Consider the following 22,724-nt stretch of genomic DNA (forward strand, 5'->3'; position numbering starts at 1 on the left):
ACTTGGCTTTGATAAATTAATTGGTACCGGGTGACACTTAATCAAGGAGGACACAAATAATAATGTCAGATAAACAGCAGGACATTTACCAGAAGGGCCTGGTCAGCTGTAGATAATCCATGCAGTCAGAAATCTCAAAATGTCATGGCTGCACTGACTCTTTCCTGGATGGAAAGGGACTGAAGGAGGACACACCAGAAGTAAAGGAGAAAATCATCTGGATATGGAGCAACAATGGATTAATGCTGTGATTCAAGATGGTGAGTAACTGCATTAAGAACACAGAGCTCCAGAGCTTCAGAAAATACAAATGGATTGACTTTAAGCACTGGAACTGTTTGAGCAGTGATTATATGACTGATACAAAAGCAGCTAAAAATAAAGAATACCACAGGTCAGACTACTCAGGTTTGCTTTCAACATGCACACACAGGTACAAGGTTGTATTTGTGGAGATGAAACTACACCACAGACTTTATTTCTTTCCACAAAGCCACATTGATTATACATATAGATGCATTTAAAATGAAATGTGTTTGAGGCTCCTTCTCACTTTGGAACAGATACAAGGGAGATGCACTCAACAGCACTCCAAGCTGCCTGAGCCCTCCCTCTACACCAACATCAGCACATCAAAGAGACAAAAGCAGCTTGCAACATGAGAGTTATTCTTCTGTAAACTAGACCCTAAGTTCTCTCCATCAAGGATGGTTCCTCTGTTCCTTTTCTCATAACAAAGAAATCTTGGAAACTTTTTGAGCTCTTTTGAGAGAAGTGCATGATGTGTCAGTCTAAGCATGTAAACACTGAAATCAAGAAACTGCAGTAAGTTTCCCCAAAGTTTGATAAAAAGGAAGAAAAGAGGGCAGGACAGGGTGGGAGGGAGGATGGTAACAACCACTGAGAAGCCACATTCACTGAAGAGTTAAGATTTAGTGCCCTCTGTTTTACACCAGTGTGGGTGAAAATCACTTTTAAGGGCCCTAATGAAAGTTGAAAGTTACCTTCAGAAAGTTATGCATATTTCAACAGAAATAAAAATCATTATGCATTCTCTCTAAAGAGGATACAATCTCAAACTGTCAAAATTCTAAACTCTTCTACATATATTACATACAAATGCCTTCTATAAAGAAACCTCTTTTCATTTTTCTTCTAAATTAGCTTAGTGGTCCATGGTATTACACTACCTTGGTCTAGCCTGTGAATAATGTGACAGGTAATTTTTATACTTCTTGCCTGTACTTAAGTTTGAGTGAAGATACGGAAAACAACTTTTATGATCTAGGTGTAAAAGTAAATGTTCTGTGAGTCCTGCATACCCAAACGTGGACATCTACTATGAAATGTTGCATGATGATTATGTGTCCATCAATAAATATTTAAAAAAAAGAGAAAAGGAGCAAGTTGTTGTTATTTTTTAATAATGTGCATGTGCAGCAGTTTTTTTCCCCAAACAAATAATGCTAATGTGTATGTAAACTACTACATTATCACGGAGGGGATTTAAGATTCTGTTTTATCAGACAGGAATCATTCTGTAACAGGATGCACTAAGGATGAATAATATGCAGATAACATAGGAAATCATCCAACTATAATTTTAAAAAATGGATTCCTCCTGAAACTGTAGACTGCAATGACACAGAAATGGATGGTAATAGCCAATTAATTTCCATCTTGAAAAAAGCTCAAAATACACCTGTATCAGCTGAAGTTTGTAAGTGATGGAACTCAAAATGCTGAACAGTTCAATGATGTTTGAGTTACAATGCTGGAGAAAAAGTCAAATCTGTGACTGAAACTATGGAAAAACCAGTTTATATTTTCTCTACTACCCAAACATTAGGCAGCCACAGCAAGGCTCTTTTTCTCCGTCTCTGTGATTACTTGTGCTCCAGGACTTCAGCAGCTGTGCTATAAACTGTGCTAGGAAAGAAGGAATCAAAATAAATTAACTTGTAACTAGGGGGTTGGAGCTTTTCCCTTCGGGGAAGAAGCCCAGTACTACCCAAACACAGATCTTTTAAAAACTACTTTTCCCTGTCCCCTTTCATGAAATAAAAAAAGCCATCAGAATGTTGAGTCTAGCAGAGCAAAGTACACTTTAAGGTGCTCCATCAAGAGGAAAACGAAAATGGAAAATTACCAAGATGATGCTCATACAAAAAGAAAAACAATGCAAATCTTAAGGAACTAAGGGAGAGAAGTCTGAGAAACAAGGTGAGCTCTAAGTGATAGGGCAGGCACACAATCCATTTGCATCCATTCAAAAATGAGAACCACCATGAATCCAAACAGAAACTGAGTGCACATCCCTGAGGTCATACACCACCAAATCCAGTGTTTTTAGAGTTATTAATAATTTACAATCAGGCAACCAAGAGCTGAGCTTCAGTCATGTAAATACGATTATTTTGTTTACAAAGTTAAAATATCACAAGAGAGGAATTTATATCTGACCCCAAGCAGAGCTGATGAACATGTCTGTTTGTCTGTAACATGCATGTATTTTCTCATTATGGGGGACATGTATGTGTTATACCTGTTACACCATATTTGGGTGTGAAAATACACTGTTATATAAACAGGACTAATATTTTCAAGAGCACAGAAATAGTCCACACACAGGGAAAGAAAATCAGAATCTACTCACCTGTGCCATGCAGCTATTTCTGACATACCAATGCTCATACAATGAAGTAATTTGACTGATATCCAGCTTTTATGCAGCACACAGAGTGGCTAAGACAAGTCTTTGACTTACCAGCTCTCTTAGTTTATATTACTCTTCCTTGTTGCTGTAAATGTAACTGAATATGTTTCTAATACTATTCTCTGCTGAGGTGAGGACTAATAGACCAATCACGGCGTTCAGTAGCAGAGAAACTCTGATTTGAAATCAACACTTTGGTCTCTCTCTGGAGACACTACATAGTCACTTGGATACACACTAATCATTCCCTTGAATTGCATAACTCATACTGAAAGCAAAATAATCAGCAGTATTAGGAAAATCTGATCAGCTTGTCTCCTAACATATTACTAATCAGAATGTGACCCTCATGCGATGGAAAACCCAGCACAGCAGAGGTAAGGAGGTGAGGAAAGCTTTCTTCAGCAAATGCAAGAGAATCCTTGGAAACTGGGGCAATATTATGATTTTTTCCACTTGAGAAATTCTTCCAAGTTTACTTACTTTGAGACTAAAATGCTGCATATTTTCTGCTGGTGAATAAATGGGCTGCGTTTCACCCAGTGCATTTTTACAGCAGTGGCTGAGTTCTCAGAATGCACTTTCCAGGCTCACAGACCCCACCACGGGCATTTGCCAGGCAGATTTAACCTCCCCGAGGCTGTGGTTCACTGTATTACGTAATTCCAAGCCAGACAGTTTTACTCACTCTTCTGGCCTGAATGTTTCCTCTCACAGCTTTTATTTGCTCATATTTACTCCTCAGGTTGCTGTCAATGGAAGGTTTTTACAACCTTCTCTCTGCGGACTGGCATCTCTCCGACTGGGGAAGAAATGCATTTCTAAAGCTGACCTGGAGCTGCTGCTCTGGAGGAAGAATACAAGCACAGGTCTTGGGCTTTTTAACTCCAAACCAGGTTTTTCCAGCTGTGCAACAGCATCAGTTTTACCTGACACTGCACGCTGGCTGACAGGTGGGTAAAATAAACAAGTGATGGATATTCCAAAGGAAGAGTGATTCCTGAGGAGGTCACAGCAGTGGGAGAGACAGAAAAGGAAACCAACCTCACAAAATGAAAACCCACAAAAGCACATCAGAACAGTCCATTTCTGAACCTGTTTGCCCAAATCTTGTTTTGCAACAAAGCTGACAAAGTTGAGGCGTAGTTAAAAAAGCTGGATGGAAACAAACAAGCAAAAATCCCTCCCTGCAAACCAACAGATTTTTATCAGCCCCTAACCCGCCTAACAGAAATTCTCACAATGTTTATTAATATGGCTGTCAACACAGAATAATTTATCTGCCTTATAAATATCTGTCAATAAACAGAACTCACAATAAACAATGGCAATAAACAGTAAAGGATAAACAGATTGCTTGTTTGATAAAACATAGGAGAGACAATGAGCTTATCTCCTGGAGGACTGTTAACAACCTGGACAATAAATAACAAAGATACAGCAAATAATCCAAATTTAATCATTCTGTGTGACTTCACTTTTAGGGAAAAATTCCATCCTCTTGCCAAGAGAAATTTACACATTGTGCCAAGCAGATTTATTTCTCACATAAAACAGACCTCATGGGGTCAAGGTCTCCTACAGTCTGAGAAGTGCAGTATGTCTGCTTTAAGACTGCAGATTACACTTACCAAGTTTATTTCTAGGAAATGAATTTTCAAGAAGGACAAAAGCTGAATTTTTAACAAAGAACCAAATTTAGAGTGTCATGTTTAAATAAATATAGAAATATTGTCATTTATGATTTTAATTACATTGATGAGTCATTCTGAGAGACAAAAATGCATATTCACAAGGTTAACGGAACATGAAGAATAACTCTGGATTAAAGTAGACAATAGCCAAGGGAACCTTCAATGTTCATATTGTAAATGTTGCTGGGAAATACTCACTATTTTGATATACAGAATTTTGCAGATTCTTTCTCGTGGTCTGTAGACTGTATATACACAGATCTTGAATGAAAACTATGCGGAATAGCTGCTAAGTGACAAGAAAAAATTCCTCTGAAGACCTAAAAAAACACACTTAGAGGAGATAAATTTCCACTACAACACACGATAACCTGAGAAAACACAGTTCTATCTTCCTGCTACTTTCATTTTGTCCATTTTTAGTAACAGTTACCTCTGATGCTTTGATGTCCTCATAGGAAAACTGTGTGGCAGGTACTCCGAGGTGGTTGATGAAATAATCTGCATCTCCCTGTATCTGCACAGAACTCACATTGTATCCTGGACATCTTGCCTTTTCCACACAGTTGAAGCTCTGGCTCTGAAAAAAACCAAACACAAATCAAATCTCTACTTAATTATTTGCAGTCAGGCTCTTGAAGACTTGTAGCAATACCTCATTTAAACAGCACTCTTTGGGTTGAAGCAACTTTAACATGGCAGAGAGTGAAGTTTTGCTGCAACATGGCTGAGTCTTTCAGAGGACAAAGAAATTCTTATCTGAAGTGGCAGGAAGAAGAATGAAGGCACATGGAATGCCTCATGCTGGCCAGCAGATTAGAAGGCCTCATGGTGGTGCCTTTTGGAAGATTTTGAGATCTTTAATGGCTCCTAAGGAATCATTTTTTATTCAGTTGATAGCATGCTCTGCCACAACAAAAAGCTGAATGGGATTATCATATTCAATCTAAGATATGTCTGTGAAATGCTGGCAGTGTAAAGAATTTCCAACAAAGTAGGGCTTAAGAGAAAAAAAAAATTAAAAGGCTAAAGATACTCAGTACACATTTTATGTGTAAATAATACATATTTTCTGTGTAGGTTTCTTAAAACAATTCTAGTCAGGGAAATCTTTGTATTTCCTTCACGTACCTATTTAATGGTGAAATCTTAGCAACAGAGATGTAATAAATATGGAAACTGGAAATCAAGCCCAGACGGAGTGTCACATACTTGTGTAGCTTTTAAATCTACCAGGTAATTAAACACTTAATAAACAGTAGGCATAAAGGCTTTCAACATCTATTACAGCAAATAAGCTACTCAGGTTTCTTTTCAAGAATATTAGGAAGTTGAAGTACTGGAGATTATTTGCATTTAGCTAACAGTTTATATAGTATAACATAACTTCCTCACCTCTACCAACAAAATTACAGGCTTTCTAGAAGAATAGCCTAAAATTGGTTCTACTTTAACACAAAAATACAGCAAATTCTGTATATTAAAGTCTCCAAGGTTATCAGGAAAATGTTAGACAGAGACAAATCTTGGTATTTCCCTATTTCAAAATTAGCATAATTATTACTTCACAGTTTCATTTTGGTGCTGTGAATAATGCAATTGCATATTACACAGTTTAAATAAAGGCTGCAGAGTCTCACAGAAAATTATTTTAAAATACCTTCAAGAAATAGCTTCCATTTCATAAGTAATTTTGAGAGGTGGTTGTATTACTCCTTTTTTTTAATCTGTTAAGCATTTCTGCTCCTGCCATTCTTACATATAGCCACAGTTGTTCAAGGCCTGTCCAAAACGGTAAAAACCCACACAACAAATTCATTGGAAAAGGTGTTTTAATAATCACAACTGTATCTCCTACAGTCTCTCCCACTCAAACCCACTGCACAGCACACATCCAGGCAAAAAACCATGGTTATGATATGATTTTGTGCATAGATCTGTGTACAAGATCCACTGCTCCTTCCAGGAATTACAAGGCATTTAAGGATCACCCAGTGTTCTACACGGCAGCATAGATCAGATCTCCTCACTTCACACTGCCCACCACAGCTGGTCAAGTTTCATAAGTGATGAGTAGCCTGTTCTGTTCTTCCTTTAATGTTTAAAGGCTCACTGAATGACGTGAAATTGTGAAATACAGCTTTTGACACTTAATTCTGAATATCCACCAAACCCCATTTCTACTAGCCTACCAGGAGCTGAAGAGATGCCTTCCTACAGCAACCATGAAATTTAGTTTTTCTTATGCATGAAAGTTTATATATGAAATGTTTACAGCTTTGATTAAGGGGACCATAAAATATGGTGGTTTGGGGGTTTTTATCACCATCCTTGACAGTATAGGATTAATATTTTTATGACAGGAATGTTCAATTCAATAGTACAGCATTTTAAGAGTTTAACTGCTTTATTCCACTTGCACTGTTCTCACACACAAGCCCAACAATAAATATTTAACCCAGCACCAATACAGGAGAATGCTTTACATGCAAGATGCTGTGCTCTTCCAATCTGTTTTTATTGTAAGGCAGACTCTACAACACCAGCATTGGCAACAACTGCAAAGTTCATATAGTGTGTTTTGCATTCATTAAGCAAATGAAATGTTTCCCCAGACTAAAAGAATATTAATGCTCTAATATTAATAAAACTAACAAAAATAATAAAAAAATCTTTTAAAATGTAACTAGAATAAACTATTAACAACACACAACTAACTGCCATTTGAAGAGCAGCCAAACTGTATTTCTTCAGCTGGTTAGCTTTATAGGAAAAAGACAAACTGGCTGTATTTAGAGCACTCAGCTGCTCAGGCTGGGCTCCACCATGTCAGTCAAACCCTTCCTTAAGCCCAGAGCCAAACCAAGCCCCTGGTGAGCCAGGAATCAAGGAGTGCTTGGTGTCAGTGCAAGGATTCACATGCACTGACATGCACTGATTTTATTTCTCTGGAGCTCATTTTGGGTGTCAGCACCATCTTACAGGTTTACATTACAAATTTGAGAAAATGAAGAGTACCATATGGCAAATCAAATGCATTTAATTTGAGTTAGTGTCCTAAAACAAATCTGACACATCTGAAGTGTAATCAAGTGGGACTTTGCTGCAGAACTCATTAGTTAGTTCTGGTTACTACTTTTCTTTACTTGACTCCAGCTTCAGATAAAACATTACCACCTTTTGAAAATGGATTAAAACATCTATGGAGCTTTCAATAAGGCCAGTAAAGAATGAACAGTTATTCTCACAGTATGTCAGTGCTCCCAGCTTCAGAGCTACAACAAGGAGGCTTATTCTTCATGAATAATTGATCTCTATTTCTGAGCTGAATCAGTACCTGCGTCAGGGACTGGTGCAATTAAGGACCTGAGGTATGAGAGACCATCTAGAGCAAGTAAGATTGTCCAAAGGAAGAACCAAAGAATTTATTTAATTCATCACAGACCTTGTAAAAATGCAGAAATCAAGAGATTAACATATTTATAACTATAAATATGTGAATCAACACCAACAAGCAATAAAGGCCAGAGAAAGGGCTCTCAGGTCTGTGTCTCTCATCTATACACACCTGCCACACTATAGCAAACACATCATTAGAGGCAGAAGGTTTGATGGTTCTTAAAAAAATATTAATAGATGGCTGCCAAAGGCTATTAAAAAAAACCATGGAGCTTCTAGGAATTGCATCAATTCTATGGCAAACACACTTCTCTGTTTTCTCCCAGCTGACTATCAGGTTTGGCTATAAACATCCTGTTCTGCTCTGTCTTTATTGATTGATTATACATATTGCTATTGATGCAAATCAGCTCTTTCAGAAATTATTAGGGAGATTTAAAAGGGCATTTTGCCCTACAGACCTCAAAGTGCTTTTCAAACCAACTAAAGGCAAGCAAGGTATCCAACATTTCTGTATTGCTCAATAGCATAGAGCAAAACAACTACATAATAATTAAATGCACAGCATTTCCCCAATTTTGAGCCTTATCAAACTGACATGATTCAAGTATGTGCATAAAAATAATTCTAAATTATATTCATTCATTCATTCTTTCCCTGTTTAGGAAAAGAAAAGCTAAATGTGGTGGTGATAATTAATATGCTATAGATGGAAAGTAGTTGTGGTTTAAATAGCCAGAATGTTACACACCACTGATGTGATGTATTTGCCTATTTATACAATGTGATCATTTGATTACCTGATTAAAGCTACACCATGAAATCTTATGAGGTAGAGTGACTAAACCTTGCTGCATTTAATTAATGTTACATTAAGATTGAAGTGATTAATTAAAAATGAATAAAATGTTGGTTCCTTACTTCCTTAGCAATTTTTCCTTCCCACTTACACATATTTTCATTTAAACATGTATGAAGCCTTACTGAAAATATCTAAAATCTTGACATTATTTAATTACCTTTAAGGGTAACATGAAGACTGGCTAAATTCTGTAGCACTGCAAAATCACAGAAAAGAGAAATTTAAATCTCAGAAATTGCCCCTGGTTTGGATTCTTCAGAACTACCACAGTGAAGTGAGAGATGTTCCCTGCACACACACACATATTCCATTGGGAGGAACTTGTCACCAGGGAGAAACAACTCCCTCAAGAGTTGTGTTTACTGAAAGTCATCAGGGACAAGGAATTCAGCATCATCTGAATCCCTCTGATACTCGTGGACACTGCAGGTGATTCTCAAACAAATCACTACAACCCCAGGGATCCCCATTAGACAATCTAAATCCCCCCACCACCAAATTACTCTGTGTTTTCATACACAAAAGCACAACAACTGGAAATTCCAAGAGTAAACAGTTTTTTTAGGCTGTGCAGGAAGGTAGAACTGCATTTTCACAAGACAAAACCTGCCTTTTAGACAAACATCATGGCTTTAAAAGAACTGCTCTTTCAAAAAGCCTGCAGGTATTCTGCATGACAGAGAAGGCTTTTTCACCCAGAGGGGAAGAAGAAACTGAAAATGGTGGCAAACACAATACTTTCAAAAGGTCAGGTCCAACCAAGATTAGCCAAGACCCAGTTCTGACGTTGTATTCAGATTTCTACTGAACCAAGGAAAAGTCAGTTTACCTACAAAACATAACCTGCTGAAAATAAAACTCCAGTTGTACCTTTCAAAATTGTGTGAATGTGAAGCAATTTTTGCATTTCAATGGTGACTTCCTAAAAAAGTGGGAAATTACAATACCAGTGGTTATAAATAATGCATGGAGAAATATCTGTGCTTGGAACAGAAAATTTAAATATATTGCTGTATGTTATACTACTTTGCAAAATGGAGTTATTTTTTATTTAGCTTACAGCTAGAAAAACATGAGACAAACTTAATCCTGTAATTCTTGTTCAAGGCTTTGGTTTCTGTTAAGAAGTATTTGCATACTTTTAAATATTTGTCTTATTTAAAAAAAAAAAACCATAACTATCAGAATAAAGTCTTTAAAATAAATGGTACCTCACAGGACTAAATCACATTTTAGATGCAAAAGTTACATCAAACTGGTAGGAAATACAAAAGCAAGGTAGTAAAAAATTATATAGTGTAAATTTAATTTTCTATCCTGCACTTTTTCTACATTTAACTTTATCTACTGACAGTCTTTCTCTGATTCCTGATGCTTGTTACATGATTCTGAATTACATTTATCCTTCCTATAACCAAATTGAAGTCCCATGCCTCATTGAGTCAAATGTACCTGTTGCCAGCACTCAGCACAAACTGCTAGGAATTTTAATGGCTTTTTTAAGGAAGGTAAAAATCAAGCAAGTATGTTCCCATTTGATAAGAGAATTTGAGAGCAATCAAATATTTAAAGCTGAAATTATATAGCATGAATTATATAAGTGGCAAGACTGCAGTGGGAATGCCATCAGCAGTTCCAAGTATCTCAGTGCCTTAAAAATAAGAAGTTTAAAAAAAATAATTGAGAAACTGTTGCACACACCTTTGGTAGCTGTGCTTCTCCAAAGTATCCACTTACCCCAGAAAATAATACATTAGAACTTCTTCCATATTTTTTCAGCACCACTGGAAAAGGCAAACTCTCCAAAATTTTTAAGTGACTTTAAAGACTGAATTTCCATGGCCACAGGCTCAGCCTCACTATTCAGTGAGTCACATTTATTGAAGATAAATTTCAGGAAACTGCTTAAAATTGTATTCCATTATGATGGACAACCCAGAAAACACTGTATCAAGAGGGAACCTGTCTCCACACCCAACACTCAAAACTTCAGGTGCTTTTTCCTTTAGAGCTTCCTTCTGTAACCTCCTCATTTTGATCTAATTTTGAATACAAATGATTTTTGACTATTTGCATTTGTAACTGAAGGATGAAGTCAATCTGTGTTTTGGTAATGCAAAAATTAAAACTCTCCTGGACTTCATGGTGCTCAAGCTTTTTCTTGCTGTGTTTGTATGGCAGCACTTAATGGCAGAAATTAGGCCCACAGCTGGGTGTAACTTGGATACTATAGTTGGTAACTACTCTAATTTACTACAGTTTGTAACTGCTCTAATTTACAATAGTTTGTAACTACTCTAATTTACTACAGTTTGTAACTAGTCTATTTTACTACAGTTTGTGATTACTCTAATTTACTAGTTTCTAACTACTCGATTTTACTACAGTTTGTGACTACTGTAATTTACATTTTCCCAACCATCAGCACTCCCATGTCATGTTTTCTGAGCTACAGAGAACTCAGATATGTGGGATTTCTACCAGAAATGTTTGCCAGCACCACTTCCCAAACACCAGCACTTGCCAAAGTGCAAATCAGCTCAGCAGACACCCCCATGAGCTTCATCATCAAGCTGACCCAGAAAAGCAGATTTCTGCAGAGGTCAGCTGTCTGCCACCCTTTCCCATGCAAGGGTTTCTCCCACCATGCTGAGATCTTCAATCTGCTGGTTATGAACACAACTTAAACTCATGTGTTTCACTAGGAAAAAACGAAAGAAAATCATTTATCCTTGTTCTGTATATTGCATGTCTCATATTCTCTGCTCCTCCACATGTATTCCCAATATCCAATACAATACCAGCTCTTTTAAGGGATCCAAGAATCCTGTGGAATGATCCTGCCCATCTCTAACAATGCACACAGAGGCAGGACAGACCCCAACACCACATTATCCAGCCAAGAGGGGACACAAACACAGAACCATGGTATAGCCAGTGCAACAGCCAGGTTTTTTAAAGTGGGGGAGAAATTTGCCATCAAAATCTCAGACTTTATTACTGTAATCAAAGACCAAATTTCAGTTGTAATAGACACAAATGGAGAAACTTTTTTATGGCACAGAACACCGAAAATCAGTGATTCTTTGAAGAACTCTAATGAGACATGGGTAACTATGGCAAATCTTCCCTCATGGCACCAGCCTGGAACAAGGCCAGAGAAATTTATTGCTGACAAAGCTTTACCTTGCCCTGAAACCTGCAGTCTGGCACTGAAACTTCTTAATGGCAACTATGCATGAACAAATCACCCCCTTCAAGCCACACACAAAACCTATTTTTCAGTCTTTGAAATGAAAGTCACTCCCACCACTGCATACAGACCATGAAGGTCAATAAACCACCATCATATTTTTCACATAAAAAACCTCTTCTGGACTTCAATGGGAATTGAGCAAATGGTATAATAACAGTATTTGCACTTAAGATATCAAGTATCTGTAGAAATTGAATTTTTCAGGAAGATAATCACAAAGCAGATTTATTAAAGTGTGTCAGCACCACAAATGCAGGTCTCTAGGCTCCACTGAGAGATAAATTAAATGATCCAAAAGATGTCAAATGATTTTATTTTTACAGCAGTGGGGTACTGTAATACTCTTTTCCTGACTGGATTCTTCCAACTTTTATCTACTTAAACCACAAGAAAGTGTTCCTGCCTCTGTACAGCAAAACAATAGCAGTGGGAAAAGGAGAAGAGAAAACCCTAGAGAAGGGAAAGCCATATGGACAAATGACTTTTTCCTTCTGGTTTCCATAGAAGCTCACTTGAACTTGGTTTCAAGAACCATGAAATATAAGGGCTTGGGAGAAGAACTTCAGCTACTTAAATAAAATGTGGTTTTAACCACATTTTAACCAGAACCTGGTTAAAACATGGATTCTAACATGAATTTGATCAACAAAACACACAGTAGCCAGCTATCACCCAAAACTCATCATACATCTAAATGATGTGTTTCTTTGTGCTCTGAAAATTAGGATTATTATCTGAGATCTTTCCAAAACAGAAGCAAAGCATTGAACAGGGATACTGTAATTTCTATGTACTGTCAAGTATACAAGACTAAAAAGACATTTAAATTTTGTTAAAGAAATCTGGATTTTTATTAATAAGTTTTCAGGGATATGTCCCTGCTTTTTCATAGAAAGCAAGGGCATAAAGAAAGGCTGATAATTAATTTTATTTCAGAACTGATTAGCAGAGTTCTACAATACAGACAACTGATAGCTTCTAACTACTGCACAATATAATCTAAGTATCTATAACACTGTATTTCAGGTTTCATCCTCCAAATTCCAATCTTTAAAAGTTAATTTTGATGCAATAAAATTGAACTTTCTGAAACAATGCTTACACAGTCTGTAAGGGAGAAATGTTTGCACTGCACAAATTGAGAAAACAAATTGACATATCCTGTAAAGTGCTATCTAAATCTATTTACTCTGGTAAGGAAGACTAATGAATGCTACATATATATATATTTCTGAGAATACTAAATAATACAGCATCTACATGAATTCTCAAAGGTGCAGATTCTAGTCAGCAGTGTGGAAAAAAATTACTTCACAACCCAATATATTTTAATGGGCTAAAGCTATTGAATCCCATAAATATGAGCTCATTTTTTCCTCAATATTAAATCTTTCTCTGTGCACTCCACCTGCCACAGTTTGTATCTCTGGCCTCACTGCTATAATTGCATATGCAAATAATTGTATGGATAGAATTCTCCCTTCTAGTGCTGAATTACCTGTTGAAGGTACAGCATTAAGCCTTTTTTTAAGTAATTATAGAATAATTATCTAATCAAGAAAAGGATGTTGAGTTACAAAACAGAGGATCCAGCAGCTCTCCTAAACTCCTTTTGAAAGAAAACTTAAAGCATTTAAAGTGTTAAAATAGAAGGCTACAAAAGAAGTTTTGAAATCCCTTTCAATGCTCTGCCAGGAGACAAAGGTTGGAGCTGTGTGACCTTTAGCTGCCAAAAGAAAGCTTTTTGCAGAACCTCCAAGAAAACTATTTCTTGCATTTTGGCTTTTCCTGACATCTGAGATTATCTGCTTTAAAATTTTCTCTGTTCTATTCCGTGAAGTCCCATTCTGTGTGCCCTTCAAGACAGGAGTAATACTATGGGAATAGTGGCTTTTTGACTCAATAAATAAAAATCCATCTCAACTATGTTACTAATTAAAACCTTAGGAATAATTTGGAAAATACATGTATTTTCCACATATATTAAATTGGCTTGAAATTGCTTTTGAAATTTCACATTCCCTGTTTATGGTGTCCCAAAAGTCTCCCTTTTTTTACACTAGACAAACCATCATCACCAGAATCTGCTTGTGGTAAACAGATGACGAATAAACCAACCAGGCAAATCCCACAACAGTTCAAGTTTATGCTTGTAATTATTCAAAATATCACAGTTTTAAATGGATTTGGAATGATTTTCCTCACACCTGGCTTCAAAGAATTCATCAAAGGAATTCTAACTTCTTGCCAATAAATATGCCTAAGTTAAAATTGTAAGATTTTTTTTTCCTTTTGATGAGTGACATAAACCAGGTGAGGTGTTTGGGGATTTCTTTTTTTTTCCCTTCCTAAATTTGAGTATTTCTTATATAAGTATGCCTAAACAAGAGACACAGAAGTTCAATTAACAGCCTTAAAGCAATCAAGCTTTCGTTTCCACATGTAAGAACTGTTACTGCGACAACACTGAAATTAAAGGGGGGACAAATTTATGCAACAAAAATATGCCAATCACCATAATTTTGAGTTGATTTTTAAACCTGAACCCTAGAAGACGTGTAGGAGTCCTCCAAGCATGACAAGGGTCCGTGTTGAAAGAGAACTTCCAACCTCAAAATCTCTCAGCATGAGTAGGAATTCCACTCTTCACTGCACCCACTGGAGCTCAGGTCAATATTTTCACCTCATTGACTGGTTTACCATTCTACAGAGGTACTTCTACTCTTCCTGGGAAAAAACAGCTTAAAAAAGGCCCAAACCAAAACAAAAAACCAAAAAGAAATGACAAAAAACCCCCACTCAAACCAAACCCCCCACACCTTCCCAGGTTTCTACAAGCCTTCAGTTCTTCCCACTCCTCTGAATTCTGTAAGCTGCTCAGTGAAATATGAAATACTCTACGAATACTCGATGAAACAGCTCACAATTTTACAACATAAAAGAGAGGCACATCATGTAAAAACAAACATCTCCATGCTTGTCCACAGAACAGTCCATCACACTTCCAAGGCACACTGAGACAGGGGGAGCAGAATGTGTCAAAGAGCACCTGGAACCTTCTCCCTGCCAGGAGCGAGGTTCAGCACACTTAGAAAAGCCACACTGATATTTCTGGCAAGGTTAAATATACATGGCATTACTGAAAATAGGTCACCTTTTCATTTATAACAAACAAATGGTCTGCTTTTCACTACCCAGGTGCTTTTTTTTCCAGTAAGGATCTGCAGATTAAAGAGTTAATCATGCTGCACAAGATTTTGATTCTTTTCCTGTGACATGCACAACTAAAGCCCATGGCTGCAGCTGTTTTGGATCAAAAAACATTAAACAGACTGTTTATACATTACACATTTCAGTTTATATTAATTTCCGATCAATTCTGATTTAAAGGTGCTTTCTTTCTGGTTATTTGGCCATACACCTAATTTTTGCATGTGAATTTCTTTCCCATGGGCTGTTTGTGTAGTACAGCTTATAGCCACAGTCAATTTAATTTCATTCAGCAACACAGTTAATAACGATGAAACATCAAGAGAAACTTTTCAATGATTTCTGTTTATGTAGAAACTTTATAATATCCAGAGCTCTCAATCTATCTTCTTTTGTAAGAACTAAAAGTTTACTTTTAAACTCTCTACATGAAAGGTTTTTCTATCACCAAGAAAACATCTTTCTATTATCATGAAAAAGTCAGTTCTGAAGGGAAATAATCAAGATGAAATTAAACAGAATATTTAGACAGAAGTGAAGTTAATTTTTCTAATACTGTAGTCTGGCTAAAGTGTCTGGAAGGGAAAAAACAGTCCCCTTACATGGTACAGCTCATTATATGAGACTCAATAATAACTCAATTGGACAATAGAAAACTTGAACCAAACCCCATTTTTGCAGCAGAAAAGGAATTACCTACTCCAGCACCACACCTGAATGTAATAAAATATTCAGATTTATTCAGTTTCATCCACAAGGGCTATTAAAATAGACATTTACATTTCAAACCAAGAAAACCTTTCTAAAAATATACATCATTTACACCTCTATTAGAGATCTATGTAAATACAAGGAAGGACATGGAATCAGAAAGCCTGAGTCAACAGGAACAAAGGAATTGTTCTCCAGTAAGAACACAGCTGGAAAACTGGTTCATTATTACATTATGCTATGCTAACAAACTCTTTTCTCCACATTTAACAGTAACAGTATTTTTATAACATCATAATATATGAGTAGGTTAAATTACTCACTGTCTGAATTGGCATTAATGTAATAAAATTATTCAATTTCAAAGAGCGAAAAAATATGTAACAGAGGAGAAAGCAGGATTTTATGAAAAGGAAAAAGTGGTCAGAAGATACAAAAAAACCTCCTGCAAATCAAATCCCTCATTAAATGAAACTTTTCACACTGGAGAAGCAGCATCTTAATAAATTTAATAGAACTGGCAATGTACTATTGCCAATTATATTAACAGCATTATTCTAACACAGTTAGAAATTCCTGAGATAGAAGTTTGCAGCATAAACTTCTGATTCTCAAAGAGATTTTTCTTTGCTCTCAACACATATATAAAAAGCAACACCAGCAATCAAATCTCACACTAAAAGTGATAATAGGTAAAGACTGAAAGCTCACAGGGAAGCAACAGTCTTCTATTATAAGGCATAGAACAAGCAATTCAAATAATCATATTTTTTCTTATTTACAGCTACTGATATGACACTAGGAGATTCACTATTAATGCTGACAGTATTAAAAAATGAGAAACACATAAAGCTGGAAGAAAAGAATTGATGCTGACATTAATGTAAGATTTTTTCTTTTAATCAAGAAATAATGATAGTAACATCTATGCAGAAGTTTATCTTTGGCTCTACTTCATAAAGAAAAAAGAACTTTCTGTCAATAACACCACCTGTAAATGTAGAGATGTTTTATGCCTTTTACTCCATTAGTGGAAACAAATACTGATATATAGCATGGAACAATACTTGGCACAGTCATTTTTAATGATCAACTCGTTCATCAATAGCTTTAAATCACTCCTTTCCTTGGGAGACAGGAGCAGTAAGTTCTGTTGGGCTCAGCTGTAACAGCAGACCCGGAGTCTGATGGTCACACAATCAGTTAAAAGACAACAGCAATGAATTTATGGTTCATGATAACTTTTTTTTTCTTTGTGACATGTCCATTATAGAAAAAATCATTAATGGCCTTATTTACAGAGAATGAATCCCAGCTTGAACAAACCCAATTTACCAATGACACTCTGCCAACAAATGCTGATTCACCCACTGAGCAAGCGAATTAACCATCATTTTCTGTGCAAAATAACAGTAGACAAAAATATAACTTGGCAGTACTTCCCTCTTGTTAATGTGGACACTAATTAGTTATATAAAAAATATTGGAATTAAATATGTCAAGGTCTCAGAACTGTTTGAGTTCCTCTTTGCCTAATTAATCCAAATATTTAAATTCGCTTCTTCGTGTAATTTGGTGTTTCAACCAGAATCCCACAGACAGGCGTATAAAATTATTGTTTGCAGACTGCTTATATAGGTCCCTCTTGAAACCTGCAACTAATATGAAGATATAATCCCTTTATACAAAACATTTTTTAAGAAACATGGTCTCTGTTAATTAGCCAAGCACTTACTCTATTCTCTGATTGCCAGACCTCACATAGCAGACAAGTTATTAAGTTTCCTGATTCTTCTTTTCACTGTTGATGTTAGAAAATTCGTACAAATAATATTTCAGCTAAAACTTCTTTTCTTATTTTTCCAGAATTTAAGGGGTAAAAGATATTGTGGAAGCTGCAGTGATTAGCAATTGTCCAATATTTAATTTTATTTTAAAAAAACAAGACAGAAAGCAAACACTGCTGTGTGTATTGGCCCATCTTAGTTTGCTATTTTCCCACAGTTCCCTTTAAATTATGCTCCTTGCAGCATCCACAGAGTGCTCTGCATTTAGTGTGATTATTACTTGAGTTCTCTTTCACAGGACAAACTACAGTTTTTCATTGTTATCCCTAGGATCCTAGCATTTATTCTCTGTAGGCTTTTCTAACATAAATTAATTTTCCCTAGGAATACATTCTCCCTCTCTTTCACACACAACTTTAGCACTACAGTGAGCACTGAACAAAACCCAAAAAATGGTGAGATTTCAGTCTCCTTTACTTGCAAACAATGTTACAACACTGTTTAGCAGTAGAAGGAAAAATAATCCCTGACAGCTTCTTTTGTTGTGGGCTAAAAATGGAATTAAATTATGAGTTCTACCATTGAATCCATAGGCACAATTCAGGACCTTCCATGTCTTCACAAATTATGGAAAACTTCTATCCAACTAAAAAACAGGCTAATCTATCTTTTAATTTTAAAATGGACTGATATCATTAATTCTAAATTTATCTTTCACCTTTTTTCCTGTTCTAACCTATATTCAGAGCTCACAAAAATTAAAATTATCCTCTTCTCTCATTAGAATTTTTAAGCTCTGCAACTTGCACCTGGTAGCAAGAATCTCATGTGAACAGACTCACAATTTCTTCAAGATGAGATGAGCTCCAGAAAGTCACATCTCAGCCCATTTGCAGTGTCATAACTTACAGGTAATCTGTAATTACATTGTCTTCCTGGCAAGTGCTGGAAGTAATATCAATATTCTTTATAAGCAGATCAGTCTTCCAGAGAAAATCTCCTGGACACATGGCAAACTGTGAGCACACATGGGAGCACACAAGGATCTGTGCTTGGCTGCTCCATCACTGTCAGTAATTTGATATGAATTTAGAAATCTAGCCAGCATTTGGAAGCCATAATTCCTATAAATCTTTTTAATGTCACAAACTGTATGACAGTTATTTTAATTACAAATACTAATATCCTACAGAAAGGAAAGCCATACAGATAAAATGCTCACATGCATTTTATCCTTTACTTTTTAAAGGGGGCTTTAGGATAAACATGCAGAAGGGATGCACTCTCAAAATTAAAGAATCAGAAGTGAGATGGAAGGTGTTTACTGGGACTTAAAAAAAAAAGACATTCTAGTCATGTTTTATTAATTAACAGGTGCAAGGCAAGGCTGCTAAGTGGGGTTCCTTCCATACTGCTGAACAGAACACAACTGCTATTACAAGAATTACAAAATATTATTTAACACCATAGAAATAAAGCAGAAGTTTGTTTCCTTTTCAAAACAGAGGGCTTGAATGTAATGCTCATAATAATATGGCTTTTATTAGGATAAAAAAAATTGAGTCTTAATAAAGTGATAAATAGATAATAAAGAGACTGCTGCAAAGCTCCAGACAATTTAGTTTTCAGATCACTGCCACAGATTGCGTTGTAGAGACAAAGAAAGAAAATGAGAAAAAAACAAATAGCTCAAGGATAATAATAAACTTACTCCCTTAAATGGCAAATAGTTGTTTTAATGGAGATAGAATTGCCAACACCACTAGGTTAGCAAAAGGCTAGCAACTTTTCAGGATGGTATTTCTTGCAAATACAATAGCTAAAAGTGATAACAAAATTTGAATTGACATATCCATAACACCTGCAGACTCACATATATAAATAATTTTCCACAAATGGAAGCTTTTTTTCTCTGAAATGATGTTGCCTCACATTTTTCATAATACTTACAGAGAATAAATCATAAATAATAAATTCTTTCCATGAGGAAATTACCACTTAAACACTGAACAGGAGAAGTGGTTAAGACATTGCTAAGAAGCAATTTACTGATATCATTTTACTAACTTAGTTGAACAATTGCCAAGCCAGATCAGTCTTAAACTGCATTCAATCCAAGATACAGCTTTGAGTAGTGTTTTTTACCAAATGCTTCAGAGGCAAGTCAAATAAACATCAGAATAACTATTCATTTGGCAAACGTACAGAAAAAAAAAATCTAAAAATATAATTTATGGAAGTGAAATTGAACTCCATTTTATGCATGCCACTTCACACTGGTTTTGTAATTTAGAAGGTGCCTTACACTATTTTCCATTCATGTAAAATATTGATAAATTCAGAAAGCCCAGGAGTAGCAGTGGGGTCATGAGTTGAAGGCCTCTGTGCCCTTACAGACGTGGAATATTCTGACTCCAGATGAGCTGAGCAGGCATGGCTGAGCACTGCACCTGACATACTCACTTCAGACAGGATTTATTATGGTAGGAGCAACACTCTCCCTGTGTGTCATGTTACATCTGCTAAATATACAGGTTTAAATGCAAACTGAGAAACAGTCTGGAAAGACCTGATTAGGATGAGAAAAATGTGCTCTGTGCTGAAGAATAACAAATATGTTGCTTTAAAGCTGCCAAAAGGTAAAAAAGCTGTAGGGCATGCAAGTATGGTCAGACTTGGTCTAACAAACAGGTGAAACAAGCTATTCCTTCCAACTTCTCAATCCATTATTTTTTAAAATAAAATTTACCCTGCTTACTTTAAAAAAAACAAACCAGTTCATGTGTATTTGTGAGGCTAAAATTCTTAAATGAAATAACCACCGACTGCTGTGTAATGCCAACTGATCTTAACTATGGAACCTCATAAACTACAAGTGAAACTAAATATTTTATTTCTAACCTCTGCTGCCAGCTGCTGAAGAGAAGGGGATGCCACGGGCCGTAAGGTTGAGTTGCCTGTGACTGGATTATGGAGGCTGATGTAGGCCACAACATTTCTTTGAAGAACGCTCCTGAGATCCTACAACACAAGCAGAAAAACGGTTACTACCCTGCATCATTATAATTAAGGCTGTTTTTGTTCTTTTGGCTGCTTCTAGGGGAAAACTGCACCCTACATTTCCATGCTCTGTGATTCCCCAAGTATTAGTTAACTACTGCTTCTCACAATATGCTCTTGGAAACTTCAAAGGATATCTCAGTGCTATTTCGCTATATAGCAAAAGCTATAATTCCATTTCACACATCATCTAAAGAAAATGCAAACAGGTCTGGGAGGAATTAAAAATTACTACACTTGTAAGGCCAAAAATGAAAACATTACACACTGTGAAACAACACGACGGCCTTTTAAACTTATGCCTTACAGAAGACAAACTTCAAAAGCAATCATTATCAACAGTTAAATGGACTCAAACATTCAGAGACCAAACTCAGATTCGAATTGCATAACTTTCCCAGTGTTTTCATTTTATTATTTTTTAGACTACAAAAATAGCATGTACAAACTGTTTCAATTATTATCTCTTTTTTAAAAGGATCCCCTTTGCCTTCTCAGTAATGAGTTCCTCTTTGCATGAAGTGGCTCTTTATATTGAACAGAAGGGGTGTAACGCAATTACATCTGATGCAAAGCTGACTTGAAGTGGAACTAAACAAATTTTGCTTCCAGCCTGGATCTTTTCAATTTGATTTTTTCACCCCCTCTTGTTTCTGAAGAATAATCATGTTGGAAGTATGAAATTTCAATGAGGGTTGGCTGCTTCTTATGCACGGTAAAAAGCAATTAACCCTTTATTTTATCTACTGTTTTAATTCATTGAACCATTAGAGCTGGAAAAGCAGCCATGAAATTCTCTGCCTAGAGGCATAGCAATTCCTTTAATTTATGACCTGAAGTCTACTTTAGCCATGTATGATCATCAATACTTTTTGAGGTATTTTCTTTCACCAGCTGATTCCCATTCTGTTCAAAGTAAGAGCCCAAGGAATTGTCTGGGATTGTGCCCAACTCCTCAGCACAGACCTGTGAGAAGTGAATCAGCACTAGCCATGGAGAGACTGCTAGGTTTGTTTAATTCATGTAAACCATAGCATGGTTCTCTTCTTTCTCTCTTCATTCACTTCTCTCCACACTAAGCCTATCGATGAAAAATTATTAAATATTAAACACTCAAGAAGGTGAAAAAGCTTTCTAAGCTCTTTCTGTGCCTGTGCTGTTTTTTGAGGTTTTCCTCGCTCTGTCAAACCCTGTCAATGCCCTTTTACAGAGCTGTGCTGCACCAGGGAGGGAAAGCAGCTCCCAAGGGTGCTGTATGTGCCACCTCCACAGCCATGGCAGCATCCTGGCCCTCATTACCCCAGGAATGCCTCAAGAGATGTTTTCCCTGGGTTGGCTGTGCAGCACATGCATGACACAGACAGACCTCAGAGGGCAGCTGGTGAGCCACAATTTCCACGTGGTAATTTCATATTTTCAGCAGAAGGAACCCTCCCTGCAGTGAGAGCAGCTTTACCTCAGCCCACTCGTAGGAGCCCACGTTGCCCAGGGCTGTTCCTCCCCACGAGCAGAAGAGCAGGGTCCTGTCAGGCCTCCAGCCCCTCCTCACCTCTGCCATCAGGGCCTGGAGCAGGGCTGTGGTCACAGCAGTGCTGCTGGCCCAGCCTTGCCCACCATAGCCCTGCAAACTGCTGTGGTGGCTGCCAATGATGACGTATCTGTCTGAAATTAGGAATAAAAAAACCCAAAAAACAATTTTTATTTTTTTTTCTGGATACTCAAATTAAAAGAATTCCAAACAACCCTGAAAATTAACTGTATTAGTAGTGTGTAATGTCATTAACACAACACAAAGCTGTCAACAAAAAAGTATGTGATGACATGCAAGACAATCATACAACAATTATACACAAAACTGTGAGTGCTACTTAAAAATGAACTAGTGGATAAACACATGTATACAGTTTCCAAAAATAATCCCCACACCTTTGCCTTTCTTGTTCGCTTATTGCTCTCCTTATAGATCTGATATAAACCATTTTTTATAGACAATCATGCTCACAGCAGAGTGTTATGAAAAAACCACAAA

The 22,724-nt window shown here is 36.5% G+C and overlaps 1 protein-coding gene across 7 annotated transcripts in view; it reads right to left on the minus strand.

Moving 5' to 3' along the window:
• Positions 1-22,724, minus strand: part of NAALADL2 (N-acetylated alpha-linked acidic dipeptidase like 2) — a 410,218-nt gene that overhangs the window by 59,919 nt on the left and 327,575 nt on the right. For all 7 annotated transcript variants that reach the window (XM_064721341.1, XM_064721337.1, XM_064721340.1 and 4 more), the window contains 3 exons: positions 22,152-22,357; positions 20,537-20,656; positions 4,844-4,990 (listed from right to left, as the gene is read on the minus strand). In XM_064721341.1, the coding sequence (XP_064577411.1) occupies positions 4,844-4,990; positions 20,537-20,656; positions 22,152-22,357 (473 nt within the window). The remainder of the gene's footprint in view (positions 1-4,843; positions 4,991-20,536; positions 20,657-22,151; positions 22,358-22,724) is intronic.

The sequence above is a fragment of the Zonotrichia leucophrys genome, chromosome 9, assembly GCF_028769735.1.
Source record: "Zonotrichia leucophrys gambelii isolate GWCS_2022_RI chromosome 9, RI_Zleu_2.0, whole genome shotgun sequence".
In the NCBI taxonomy this organism is placed as follows: Eukaryota; Metazoa; Chordata; class Aves; order Passeriformes; family Passerellidae; genus Zonotrichia; species Zonotrichia leucophrys.